General features: G+C 41.3%; 1 protein-coding gene and 3 non-coding genes across 4 annotated transcripts in view; 3 read left to right on the top strand and 1 right to left on the bottom strand.

Annotated features, from left to right (window-relative positions):
- The window catches only part of LOC117761762 (gamma-glutamyl hydrolase-like), a 26,413-nt gene continuing 11,501 nt past the window's right edge, over positions 1-14,912 (bottom strand). Inside the window, exons 7-9 of the mRNA XM_034585976.1 lie at positions 1,219-1,309; positions 725-862; positions 1-245 (exon numbers count right to left, since the gene is read on the bottom strand). Of these exons, the coding sequence (XP_034441867.1) occupies positions 124-245; positions 725-862; positions 1,219-1,309 (351 nt within the window). The 3' untranslated portion in view covers positions 1-123. The remainder of the gene's footprint in view (positions 246-724; positions 863-1,218; positions 1,310-14,912) is intronic.
- Positions 1,485-1,556, top strand: trnat-cgu. Its single transcript has one exon. It is a non-coding gene; the product is annotated as a tRNA-Thr (tRNA).
- trnat-cgu lies at positions 1,794-1,865 on the top strand. Its single transcript has one exon. It is a non-coding gene; the product is annotated as a tRNA-Thr (tRNA).
- On the top strand, positions 5,015-5,068 carry LOC117762315. The gene has a single exon (XR_004614003.1). It is a non-coding gene; the product is annotated as a U7 small nuclear RNA (small nuclear RNA).

The following is a 14,912-nucleotide window of genomic DNA, read 5'->3' on the forward strand; positions in this document are numbered from 1 at the left end:
TCACCGCTTTCACATAATTCTGAGCAAATCAGCTAAAGTTGCAAATTGTCGCTGTTACATTTGAGGTTTCACTGTCAGTGAATCCATCAGGTTGAAGATGTTCCTCCAGTGACGGGTTCCGCATCAATCAAAGTAATAGAACTGAATGAAGATGGACTTCAGGCCTCTGAAGACGGGACAGAAGTTGTAGATGAGCGCGCTCTCTTCCTCCTCCTGACTCGGGAAACGATGGCTGCTCTTCCTGGCTGGAAGGGAAGTGAGAGAGGAAGTGAAAAGGCAGAACGTGGTGATGAGTATTTATTTGACTTCAGCAGCTGCTCCTTTATGTTTGGGAACAGTTTGGAGCTTTTGTGCAACGATGACTTGAACAAAACTTCAAATGAAGGAGTCACATGACGACTGAGTTACAGCCGAACACATGTGAATCGAGTGTGAATCACTCTGAACAGTTTGGATCTGAATGAGATTATTTACATCTGGATCACTAATGTCTAAGCACTATGGTGATGTTGCAATGTCCAAACCATATACATGGATTAATCCCACCAATTTTTGTTGGCGGATAATACCACAACTCCATAAAAAACACATCAAATTCATATTTATATCTGTCAACAAAGGGAAAGACAGTGAGAAATGGAAGAACTCACAGACCTATCCTTCAGGATAAAGTCTGAAACCCACTGACAGAGGCAGTAAAGCCTGCAGAGATCCCACGTGTTACCTTCAGAGACGAAGAAGCTGGAAGTGTAGAAGGAAGCTCTTATTGCAGCGGCGGAGTGAATCATCCCCGGTTTGTCGATCCACTCAAAGGGGGTTTTCTCCGGATGCCACTGAAGTCCATAAAATGGATACTGGTAGGCTGGAAACGACCAGAGACACTGTCAGCAGACCACAACTCACATTACAGTCAGTGGAGAAAGAAATGAGAAATGTGATCGCTGCCCTCGTCAGTTAATCTGTTCCATCATTTCTACATCACAATCAAGATCAGTAGAGTAAGAATGTTGAAATGATTGTGTTATTGTTAATCCTCTGAAAACAAAGAGTTATTTCTTATCAGACGATCGTCTCTCGATCTTCTAGAACTCGATATGGAGTTTGTGTCATTCGAGCTGTTTTCCGACATGACACTGATTCATTTGCTCTGACCTTCGTGCTCACGGTCATTTTACAGCAAACTACACTCAGATTTCCGTGTCCAGGAAGGAAAGGTACCTTCGATAGTGGAGATGAATTCTTGCTTCCCATCGTGGTTCGTCGACAGGGCCTTGTAAAAGTTCTTCAGCTTGGGATTCCCGTTGAAGGCCTGAAATCCAAAGAGTTAACAACAATCAATCAAAAACCTTGGACGTCAGAACTAGTAGTTTATCACTCGGGCAACAACTTGAATTACAGTTGAGAAATGTTGAGAAATCCCCAAGATATTAAATCACTGCACATGATTAAATGAATTTATCTGCTGCAGAATTAATCTCAACAGTGGCGTGGTGGCCAAGTGGTAAGGCGTTGGTCTCGTAAACCAAAGATCATGGGTTCAATCCCCATCCACGCCTTTGAAGTATGAATGAGTACTGTGTGAATGATCTGCCATAAAAAAGAACATCAGCATATCTTCTACTCTTGTCTCATATGGTGTTTATGGGTGCGAGCTCCATTCCTGACTTTCTACTATTTGATCTCTTCTCGAGATAAATTATATTGGATTAAGTTTACGAAGTTAGTTTTTAATGTTACAAACAATTGAAGAGATAACTTGTCTTCGATAAAATACTTATAGCAACAACAATGGCGGTGTGGTGGCCAAGTGGTAAGGCGTTGGTCTCGTAAACCAAAGATCATGGGTTCAATCCCCATCCACGCCTTTCAGGTGAGTTTGTATAACCTGCATATCTTCTACACTTGTCTCAAGAGCTGATACCACAACTTCATGAGCTAGAGAAAGTCAGATTTACACTGTCAGGTTGTTCTAAGTAAAAGGATGAAGAGACAAAAGTGGAAAAAAAAAAAGGAAAACCAGTAAATGACCAGTAGGAAATACCTCGGAGCCCAGACTCCACTTGTGGAAGTGGGGGGCGATGTTTTCCTCGGTCAGAGACCTCAGCACATCTTTGGGGAAACTCCCAAACAGACGGCTGGTATGTGCCACTGTAGGACGGACACAGATTTGTGGTGAGACAGGAGGATCTGTTAAATACTGGACTCTAACATCATTGGACATTATGACTGGAGTCAGTGAGGGACGGCCAAGGTTCCTTCAGCTTAATGTAATCACATGTGGAGTTCAATGTCACAACTGTAGCTGCGGAAAACTTAGTAGAACTGAAAATTTAACTTTTATATTGATTAAAGCTGTAAGAGTGAAGGAGTGGCTCAATTGCATTGGCTCCGCCCACATCATAGAACACCAAACACCATGAGTGAGGAGGCTTGGGATAGAACACAATAACATTTTGATTCCAGCACTTCATCAGGATAATTTGCTCTTACAGATAATTTTCCAGGAGGATTCCTATAAAAGGAATCCCACACTAACTGTCTCAAGTAAAACCTTCAATACCGTCAAGATCTCCTCCAAGGAAACTGTGTGGTAGAAAGTGTTGTAGTTGAAGACCCTTAAACTCTATCAATAGAAATTATGTAATTGAACAAAATTAACAGTATATGTAGTGTGAGAAGTTGAGATTTATAAGTATGTTTTAATTACTGGTTCAATCCCCATCATCCCTTTATATTAGATGAATTTACAGGATGACTGTTCACATCATTCAACATTTTAGACGTATGTCGTCCATAGGGATGTGTGAAGTAGTTTTTGTAAGAGAAGGGAAGAACAGAAGAACTTCCTATGAAAGGAATCCCACATCTCCCCACAGCCTTTAAAACGTGTTTCCATCAAATAATCAGTAAGAAAAAAGATGAGTTCATTTTAAAACATGTTTAACTAACAGGGGAACTGTCCAAGGTGTTGGTCTTCTATTCTAAAGATCATGGGTTCAATTCTCACCCATGGCTTTGACTTGTGTTTAGCTCACATTAGAACTGTCCATATCATCCCTCATAGTGTAATTTACAAGTGAAAAGTCTTATGAATCAAATCAAAACCGACAGGCATTGACTTCACGAAGGACGTGTGAAGCCCCTCGTGTTGGAGAAGAGAAGAAACCCTTCATGATGTGAGGCTGCTCAAAGAGAGCAGAGGACAGGGAACATTACTTGGTGTGAAGTTGAGCGGCAGAGCCACAGCCGTGGTGTCAGTGCGCGTGAGCAGGTTTTCCTTCGCTATTAAGACAGTCAGCTGCTCGAAGCCCAGACAAGTTCCCAAGATGGGGAAGTAGTCCGAAGCATCGTTGGCCTGCAGGAGGAGAGAGGGAGGAGACAGGGAGGAGAGAGGGAGGTGAAGATGAGGGAGGTGGGGTGACATTTTAAACCTTTCATGATGATTTGATGCTGGCAGTTTTATCCTTTATTTATAAAGTTATTTTTAACTTCAATCTCACACTGTTCAACATATTCACACAAGGGATCTTCGCACTGCAGCAACATTTTGCCTTCTTATAATGTTCTAAAGACCAGAGTCCTGTTCTGTGAAGCAGGTTTAACTTCCCTGAACCCAACACGAGCCTGTCCTGATGAACCTGCACTACAGAGCACTGTTTCATTCATGTGACAGAGGCATGGTCGTTAATGAGGAGCGACATCCTCAGAGCCACGAACAGTTATTGAAAGAATGATTGTGATGTCATGTGAAACACTGAGGGAATGATGAAGCAAATAGTCTGGCAGAGAACGCTGCCCGAAGGGAAATGACTTTACTACATGGATTATCAGGTTACAAGTTAGTCAAACAAATGTGGCAGAATACATGGGAAAGGAATGAGATGTGTTAGTTTGCAATGCAAGAAACAGTGGAAAAAGCTAAATGCAACTTTGCATTGCAAAAGCAAGGATTAACTGATGATAAATGTGGCGACGCCGTCGAGCTAGTTCTGGCAGGCAACTCGAGCTGCGCGGCGCCAATCATGTGACATACATCATGTGACATACCTCACTCTCCACAACCATCTATATTACACATCCACCTTATCAGGTGGTTTATTTAACCAGAGAGACATTTCCAATCATCCCCTTTGCTCACACTGCTGCAGCAGTATTGCTACCAGTTGCTTCAGCCCCTCCCTCACCCCAGCATCCACCTGTAGGCTCCAGCGGGGGGTTACAAGTATTTGCTCATCACTCCCATCATTCCTGTGTAATCGTTTGGGGAGTGATTAAGTTGGAGCCTAGACGCCGAACACTAAACCTGTTGTAATGCTGCAATAAATGTATGAACTTGAGTTGTCTGACTGAACTGAAGGAAGGAGGTCACTTCATCTGGAGTCAAATCAGTTAAACAAGTTTGATTGGTTTACCCTCAGAGCCAAGTTGAAAAAAATTTCGGCGGTTCGTCTGTAGGGCGACGCCAGCAGATTTGCACCTCCTCCCGGCAGCATGAACCTGCAGGGAGACCGGGTTCGACATTTATCCTGAACAGATCCTCAGCAGATGATGTCACTCTGAGACACTTCACATGTGTCGAAACACGATTTATGAAGATTTCACATTAGACATAACAATGAGGAGCATCTGCAGACATACGGAGAGCAGAGCAGTGGTTAACTCACCCGTTGATTGAGTTGAATATCTTGGTATATTCTTCTTCTGGGAGATTTAATCTGATGGAGAACAAAAGTAGAAAAACAAATTAATGCCAAAAAAGCATCAAAGACAATTCAAACCCTAACGAATCAATGTGGATTTGAAGCAGCAGCTGTAAGAAGGTTTGTAATCTCAACATGTAGAGGAAACCCAGGACACACAAGTTGTCTATCAGGAATCATCACTGTTTTATTGTTGTGATTTAATCTCAACAATATTACAACTGCATTTATAGCGCACATATTTAAAACCCCACCCACATCAAATCACAACACCATGACTGACAGGTCACAGTTCAACCAAGGTGCGAGTTAGGAAGTTTAACTCTTTAAGTATTTATCCAGAAGGATTTCCATGAAGGGAAACCCATCTGATTGTTGCAAACAATTAAATACAAACCAAAATAGATGAAGAATTAGGAAAAAAAAATCATCAGTACTCAAACCAAGCCCTGTGCTTATAATATAACACACAATATGATTTTATCAGTCTAACTTCAGGTTTAACATCAGATATGAAGACAGTTCACTTCTTACTGATGTAAATCCCCATTGTTGTTATCACAGAATCAATAACCAGCTCAAAATAAACCTCTGCTCTCCTCAGACATCACTTCTTTTATCTGGGTCATAAAAGTTCTCCAGTCTTAATCTTGAGTTGTTGATATTTGGATCAGCTGTTTTTCTTTATTCTACTTTTCACTTTGTTGAATTGTCAGTTTCAGATGTTGCACGTCCAGACATGTTGTGTCAAAGCACATTTCTCGTTTAAAAGAGGGAAAAAACGGAAAAGAATGCAGTTGAAATCTGAATCTCAGGAACAGAAGCCAGAAAACTGAACCCTCCGGCAAAGAGTGAAGTCATAAATCAGATTGGTGAGTTGTCCTACCTGACAGGTACGACCCTGGCCCCGGCTGCCTCCAGGTATTTCACATAGCAAGCAGGGATGTAGGAATAGCCCCATGTAGCCTGTTCTTCTTCACGGGTTTCCTCCGCCATCACCCCTACAGAGGACAGGAGACAGTTAACGCACGAACACAACTATCACAGAGATATATACATAGAGACGTTGATGCAGAAGGAAGAGAGAGAGACCAGGATCACTTGTGCAGCATCAGGTATCAGCTCTGACTAGTTAGAATTAAAATAATAAAAGAGCAAAGATGCTGTTGATTATTAATGATAGCAGCAACAATTAATGTAATAGTTAAATAATAATGAGTATTATTGTTAATAATAATAGTAATAATGATAATAATAGTTGTTATCCTGCAGCTTTGGAGTCGGAAACACCTGCAAAGAGAGAGAGAGAAAGAGAGAGAGAGACTGAAGCAACAGCTTTTTCTAGGAATTTGGAAATGAAGGGCAGGTTTTAATTAGCTCTGGATCAAGAGTGTAGTACTTCCATGTGTGTGTGTGTGTGTGTGTGTGTGTGTGTGTGTGTGTGTGTGTGTGTGTGTGTGTTTAATAATTAAATTAGGACATTATAGTAAGATAGTAACTCACACACTCACCTTCTCTCGAACACTCTCCATGTTAAATTACATAAGAACCAACAGAATCCACCACCGCTACCAACACACAGACGCACTTGAAGCCGAGTCTTACCGATGATGGGTCGGCTGTTGAGAGGCTGGTTCATTGCGCCGCACCAGAGGGAAACGTGCAGAGCCACGAGCAGAGCTGCAGCACAACCAAGAATAACCACCGCAGCTGGAACAGGAGGTGGGAGGTGGGAAGTGCTGCCTGTGTGACATGACTGTGGTGAGTGTCCTCACGAGAGGTGTGACCTTCACGCGACTCCATGATGATTCAGAAGTCAACGATTTCAATGCACAGCGATGCGTCTTGATGCACTTCAGTATGATTATTATTGTAATTATTATTATTATTATTACTGATATTACAAGTGTGCTGTAATTTACAAAATAAGGTTTTCAATTCAATAATCACACTACAACAGTAAGTCTCTGACAGTCGTCAGTGCTTTCCACACTGATTTCACATTCATTCACTTTAGACTCTGATTTAGACTTAGATTACAGCCTTTTCTGTATCAAGGTATCAAGGAAAAAAGCAAGGATTAACTGATGATATCTGGGTCGAGGCTCTGATTGGAATCCTCACCCCAAAGGAAGGAAGTCAGTGAAACAAGTTTGATTGGTTTACCCTCAGAGCCAAGTTGTAAAACAAACCGGAGGTTCGACTGTAGGGCGACACCAGCAGATTTGCAGCTCCTCCCGGCAGCAACAACCTGCAGGGAGACCGGGTTCGACATTTATCCTGAGCAGATCCTCAGCAGATGATGTCACTCTGAGACACTTCACATGTGTCTAAACACGATTTATGAAGATTTCACATTAGACATAACAATAAGGAGCATCTGCAGACATACGGAGAGCAGAGCAGTGGTTAACTCACCCGTTGATTGAGTTGAATATCTTGGTATATTCTTCTTCTGGGAGATTTAAAAGAGAACAAAAGTAGAAAAACAAATTAATACCAAAAACCAAATAACCATCAAAGACAATTCAAACCCTAACGAATCAATGTGGATTTGAAGCAGCAGCTGTAAGAAGGTTTGTAATCTCAACATGTAGAGGAAACCCAGGACACACAAGTTGTCTATCAGGAATCATCACCGTTTTATTGTTGTGATTTAATCTCAACAATATTACAACTGCATTTATAGCGCACATATTTAAAACCCCACCCACATCAAATCACACCGCCATGACTGACAGGTCACAGTTCAACCAAGGTGCGAGTTAGGAAGTTTAACTATTTAAGTATTTATCCAGAAGGATTTCCATAAAGGGAAACCCATCTGATTATTGTGAAAAATTAAATACAAACTCATATACATGTAGATGAAGACTTAGGATAATAGATCATCTTAAATTATACTCCATCATTAGGTATAAGTTAGGTATAGTACTCAAACCAAACCCCGTGCTTATAATATAACACACATTATGAGGTTATCAGTCTAACTTCAGGTTTAACATCAGATATGAAGACGGTTCACTTCTTACTGATGTAAATCCCCATTGATGTTATTGCCAAATCAATAACCAGCTCAAAATAAATCTCTGCTCTCTTCAGACATCACTTCTTTTATCCTCCCATTCAGATTTAAACTGGTCGTCCACATCACAACAATTTGTTTTTGTTGTAATTCACATGTTGCGTCAAAGCAAATGATTTGTTTAAAAGAGGAGGAAACAGAAAAAGTTGAAGAGTAACTTTTGCAGCCCTGTCTAAAGACTTTTATACTGCCAGACCCTTTTGCTACTTATTTACCCTCCAAAGAACGGAATGTATGTCTGCTTATCTCCTTAGGAAACACATGTAAATCAGTTGTTTGTGTTTAGATTCCTCTCTCTCCTGCACCTACAGAACCAGTCTGAACTGGTTCAGAGAGACAGCCCTTAGTTCTCCCATATAAGATGCTTGCATTTGAGTGTCCTGCATCTTCACTCGGAGATCCTTGTGACTCTCTGTGTTGATCCTTTCTGCAGAAAGCCCCTATTAAAATACACGTGGATAACTTTGGTGTTTTCCAGCCTCTTGTATTTCCAGATTTCCATCACAATTTGGTGTCAGGAGTGGGATCGCACGACTGGACGCATCTGGACTCGGTGTCTACGGTTGAGTGATCTTCAACCTTAACCTCCCCATTAGGACGGGTGAGATGCAGGGACCGAGACCCGAGCCCGGATCATCTCAGCGCTGCGATCTATCTGGTGAGAATCTGAGATTTCAAGTGTATTTTTATTTATTATTTTTTAACAGCAAACATAGTGTTACGGAGAAGTTGGTCTAAGAGGATTGGATCCTCCAGACGGGTGAAAGCCCCGTAAATTTTTAACCAAGGGTTTAGAATAAACCTGGAAGGTAGACTGACGAGGTACCTTAAAAAAAGAGTCTGTTAAATAACACAACCACAGAGAGGACATAATACTGAGTTGTATTTGCATTGTGTGAAACAAGTCTCTAAAAGCGCGCTATGTAGAGAACTTCTTTAAGGCACTATGATTCATGTTGGTCAGGCCGGATATTTGAAAGTGTATTAAAAAAAAAGAAAAAAGAAAAGAGATGAATTGAGAAATTACCAGAGACCAAGTAATTAAAAGGAAATTACTATTGGTAATATTATGTAGGGGGTATTACATTATTTTGAGGATGTTGATGTGCCATAATGCATCAAACGTGATACCATGAAATGGTGTGCCTTTCGGCATTCAATAAATTTGGTTATCAAAATAAAAATATTAAATATTAATATTTTATTATTAATATTAAATAATAACTTTAATTGATTAAAGTTACCTCGGGGCACCACCCTTCAAAGGACGGGAAAAGATAGCCAATTTATTGATTAAGTCTCATAAAGTAACTACAAATTACTACAAATTTGGAACTCTGATTAACAATTAACTTAATAACTATAACCAAAATTACCATCTAGATAGTTAGCTAAGTTGAAGGATATGGAGTTCTTGACAGTGTAGAGGTTGGCAAAATTCACTTATGCAACATTAATGAAAAAAACATTTGTGAAAGGAAAACATTTATTATGAATATAATAAAGTATAAAAACACAAATTACTAATGGTCTAATTGCTAAAGAAAGATAGGCAGGTGAGTCTACATGTGTGTGTGTGTCTGTGTGTCTGTTTGCTTCCAAAATGGCAGTTGGCCAAAGAGACAACACCCTTCCCCCACCTATTGGAATGTTTACGACCTGTAGAGCTAATGAGGTGAAGAGTTATGCGTGTGTCTGTGTGTGTGCCAAATTAGAGAAAGTTACTAGATTGGATGCAACGAAAGACTGTGAAGAGCATAACAGACTAACATTACTTTCTCAATAACTTGTACCCAAAATATCACAACACCACAAATCAAACTTATAAACGTCCCACAGAATCGAATAAACAGTCTTGCTTAGCCTAGTATAATTATTAAGCCCAGTTGTGTTACCCGTTTGTGGAAAGGGGAGAAAAGGAAGTTGCTGTGCAGTTCGAAGTCCTGTGAAGTCTTCTGGCTGGCTGTGGCTTCCGCCTTAGTGGTTCTGTTGAGCTGTGTAGCTCAGTTGCTGGCTGAAGTTTGCAAGCAGGACATCGAGTCGCTGCTTGAAGGGTTGGTAGAGCTTGGAGTGCGAAGAGGTTTCCTTGGTGAGATGAGCTGGAAGCTGCACCTTTGTGCTCCTCTCGAAGAGTTGGATGGGAAGAGAAGATGTGAGCTGGAGAAGAGGCTCGACAGCCTTCTCTCCGTGGAGGGAGTGTAGAAAGAGAGGCAGAAGGGTGGGAGAACAGGCCTTATATTGGCCCGGTGACCTCACAGGTCATGGGGTCCAGAGCGACCAATGGGAGTTGAAACCTGTGTCCCTGGGGGGGTTTGCACACTTCTGTGTGATGTTAATGGCCCCTGGGAGACTGAGTCCTTGAGGAACATGGAACATGGCTTCAGGCTTTTGACTGCACATGTGATACCGAAGTGTTGTCTCACAAAAACCAGTTCCCAACATCCCCCCTTCGTTCTCAGGATCGCACCTGACGTGGGTTCCTGAGGGCGAACTGGAACAGGTTTAGTCCAAAGCTGGAAAAGTCAATTTTCATTTCATTTGGATTGTAACATCTGGGCATTTGTGTATACTATATAGTTTGGCTAAGCAAGATTCAAATTAGACAAATGATTGAGATTACAATGACAGTACAATATGAATAACCTGTGCTCTTCACTCTTCATACAATGATAAGGTCATTTTTGGAATGTCCAAGAGTTTTGTTCACTCCTTGGATCCTACACAATGTAGTACTCAGTCTGATCTGTTAGACTTAACAATTTTAATCTTCAGCAGGTTTTTCTGCGGAAGGTTGTCATAATTTTTCAAAGTCTCAAAATCCAAATGACTGTATCATTGTTTCTGTAATAATATGCTGATGTCCTAACATGTGTTGTATGGACTTCATTATTATGAAATGGAAAGTAGTCGATCCAAACATATTTACAAAGTTGGCAGTGGTATATAAGTTTAATCAGAATTTAGGTTTTGGAGTTTACTGCTGTTGCTAACAAAACAGTTTTCCTTTTAACTGCAAGAAACTTAATACTGACTGTCAGTACAGGAGTTAACTGTGTTGGTTATGGCCGTGAGGAGCGAGCTCTGGATCGCCTGTGTCGTGGCTCAGGGCCATAACGCTCTGGGGAGCCAGAGTCCAGGAGGACTTCAGAGGCGCTGTCACTGGGTGCTCGGTCATAACCATGTTTTAAACTGTACTCAGAGATGCTGTCGTCATCTTCTGAGCAGTGGTAAGTTGTCTGGGCCAGAATGTCAGAGTATGGTTTCCTACAGCTTCTACTGTGGGAATGCCTATCTCTGGGAAGTGGGTGGACATGGCGGATACGCTCTGTGTCCCTAGGCTGCCTTTTGTCACCCCCCTTCGTTTTGTTTTGAGGGTGACGTTTTGAGGCGGCGGATGAATTTGACACCGTGCTGTTTGTTTTGACGGACTCGGTTGCACCTACTGTAGCCTTGAAAGTGATAACATTTTCCCAAGCCACCTGTGACATCTTCCTGATCTGCTGCATTGAAGGTTTTCCTTGCTGTGTCATCAGTACAACATGTGTGCGTATACATGGATGTAAGTTACGTAAGAACAAGGACTTGAAGGTGGGATTTTCTTCTAGGCCTGGTGTGTTCTTTCCCTGAAAATAAACATGCCTCAAACGTCAAAAATAATCTTTGGGATTTTCGCGACGTGAATGTTTAATTTGGGATGCTGTGACAATCTATGTGATCTCGTCAGCAGTAGAAGAGAATTCCTCGACTAGTGCTTGACGGAGCTCTGGGTAGTTACTTGTGACACTGGAAGGAAGTGACTGAATAAACTTGTGAACAGCTGTAGAGCTGGTTTTTAACATGAGTCTAACCTTCTCTCTTTCTGTTGCATTTGGCACATCACTTAAGCTGAGATCTAGTTCTCTAAAGTAATTATCAATATTGTTATCACAGTTGTCTGGATCAAATTGTTCAATATCTTTAGCTAGAAACTCAAGCAAATCAAAGCGCGGACACTGTGAGGTCCGGGCCCATGCATCACCTGCTGCAGGTCTCTCTGGTTGAGGGGGAGGTGCTAAAACATCTTGAAATGTTGAAGTCCCCCCTTTGGAGAGTTTTGCACGGAGAAATGTGTCATGCATCCGTGGATGAGAAGAATATGAGGCAAAATGTGTTCTTGAGGGTAAACTACATATGTCATCAATGTCAGTATCAGAGTCAGAGAGATGGGAGGTTAGGAAGCTGTTACCTCTTCCTGTCACTGGAGGATCAGGAGGTGACTTACTTCCCAAAGACTTCGGGTCGGATGGGATTCTGTCCCATCTTGGGAGTGAAGAGGGAGTTAACCGTACACTATCGGAGGAGTGTGAATCGGAATAACCAGAATCACATTGGTTCAAAAACTGATGTGAGGCAGGGCCTTCTAATCTAAGTTTTAACAATTCCTCCTTGTGTGAATAGAGATCTGACTCTGCTGAGTGCAGGTCTTCTAAACAGTGCAGGGCTTTCTTACTAGCAGTTTGAACCTCCTGGAGGAGAAGAGCATTTTGCGCTCTTAGGGCATTTACCTCCTGTTCCACGGCTGCTTCGCTCTGACAGGTTGATTTGCCTGTGGAAATTTAAAATCATACATCTCAACAACGGACCCTTTGATGCTGTTTGTGCATCACACCTGTCATTAAGTAGTGAATCTATTTCTTTATTACACTCACTGAAGTTCAACTTGCTGATGAATTCAGGATAGCCAGGGGTCAGGCTCTGTGTTAGGGAAGAAACAAACTGTTCTACACAGGGGTTCTCCATTGTTGGGTCTGAAATTGAAGGATTGGATTTACAAGTTATAAATCAAAAAGCAGTGTGGTTGGCTTTGGTGTTGCACTGGCAGACACCTTGTAGTGTGGATTTGATCGTACACTAGCCTAACCAAAACTATGGTGGGTTAAACAGTTCACCAAACTTTTAATCACTAACTGATATGCAGGGCAGTAACAGTTAGGGGTTCTATAAATTCACAGGGCTGGAAGCACGCTGTGGCTCTTTCTCAGGTTCTCTTATCCAACTTGGGCTGAAATGCTTGGCAGTAACATCCAGGTACAAGCTCTGTTACATAGGGCCGGTGGCACGCTATGTCTTAATTCAAAAGCACTTAACAGTTACAGGAAATGTCACTGCTTGAACAGTTAACATTGAATATGTGAATATTCAACTGGAGTTATTAGCAATGATAGCAATCTTTTAGCGTAACAATATGAGGACTTAAAATGGTAGTTATGAATAATTAATTATTAATAAACATTTAATTTATGAATAAATTAAATTTCACCACAATGCACTTGTTTGTAAATACGGTTGAATGTCTACTCCGGTGGCAGACTAGTGGAACTGAATTCAAACCTTTGGCTTGACTGAAAATTCAAAATTCCACTTATTTCTGGCGTTGGCCAAAAATGAAAAGAAATTAATATTGCATAATCATGAATTTTTGCCAACTGTACTCTGCCTCACGCGGGGCGTCAAAATGTTGTGCCATAATGCATCAAACGTGATACCATGAAATGGTGTGCCTTTCGGCATTCAATAAATTTGGTTATCAAAATATTTTTTTTAAATATTAATATTTTATTATTAATATTAAATAATAACTTTAATTGATTAAAGTTACCTCGGGGCACCACCCTTCAAAGGAAGGGAAAAGATAGCCAATTTATTGATTAAGTCTCATAAAGTAACTAACTACAAATTTGGAACTCTGATTAACAATTCAATTAATAACTATAACCAAAATTACCATCTAGATAGTTAGCTAAGTTGAAGGATATGGAGTTCTTGACAGTGTAGAGCAGAGGTCACTAACAGGCGGACCGCGGACCTACAGCCAAAACAGAAGGTTATGATTTAAAACCTGACGGGGCGCTTCTATTTGTAACCGGCGCAGCTTTTGTAGTCTTTACGGTAGTGGTTTAGCGGATGAGGAAACGCACAGACCAATTGCATGCGAGTTAAGCCATCCCACGTGATACCACTCAGCCAATCAAGTCTGTGCATTCCAGCAGGTAAACATTGCGACTCTACAGTGCGGACAGATGAGAGAGTTAGAGGCAACTTACACATGAGAAGACGGTAGAAAGAAAAAGACAGATAGAGATACAGGTCGAGAAAACAAAGGGAGAGATACAGAGGAGTGAGACAGAGAAAGGGAGAGAAACAGGAGTGAGACGGAGAAAGGGAGAGAAACAGGAGTGAGACGGAGAAAGGGAGAGAAACAGAGGAGTGAGACGGAGAAAGGGAGAGAAACAGAGGAGTGAGAGGGAGAAAGGGAGGGAAACAGAGGAGTGAGACAGAGAAAGGGAGAGAAACAGGAGTGAGGCGGAGAAAGGGAGAGAAACAGGAGTGAGACGGAGAAAGGGAGAGAAACAGGAGTGAGGCGGAGAAAGGGAGAGAAACAGGAGTGAGACGGAGAAAGGGAGAGAAACAGGAGTGAGACGGAGAAAGGGAGAGATACAGAGGAGTGAGACAGAGAAAGGGAGAGAAACAGAGGAGTGAGACGGAGAAAGGGAGGGAAACAGGAGTGAGACGGAGAAAGGGAGAGAAACAGGAGTGAGACGGAGAAAGGGAGAGAAACAGAGGAGTGAGACGGAGAAAGGGAGAGAAACAGGAGTGAGACGGAGAAAGGGAGGGAAACAGACGAACAAAGTGGGGGAGTGGGATATAAGAGGGGAAGAAAGTGATTCTAAAACTGTTCAATTGTTAAGATGTGTTGAGATTTATTATCTGTAAAATTGGTTGAGACTTTTGAGTCAAGATGTGAAACAGAAAAAGGGGAATTCAAGCTTTTGCTCCCTTTATTTTATTTTTCTGAAGTTGAGCCCTTTATTTGAACATGCACAATTTTCACATTTTATTTATTTTCTCTTATTTTGAAATGCAGCCCTACTTTTATTTAGTTAATGAGAGAACATTATATATACATATATGTTCAGTTCCATGTTACGTGACAATAAATATTGTCAAAGTTTTTGAATCGTACTGAATTCATTTAATTTGACAGTCAGGTATTTAGTACATGCATATGTTGATACAACTACTAGGCTACTTAAATATATATGACACTAAATAGTTAGACATTATGATCTTCCGGACCTTTGCTTCAA

Source organism: Hippoglossus hippoglossus, chromosome 5 (genome assembly GCF_009819705.1).
Source record: "Hippoglossus hippoglossus isolate fHipHip1 chromosome 5, fHipHip1.pri, whole genome shotgun sequence".
Lineage (NCBI taxonomy): Eukaryota > Metazoa > Chordata > Actinopteri > Pleuronectiformes > Pleuronectidae > Hippoglossus > Hippoglossus hippoglossus.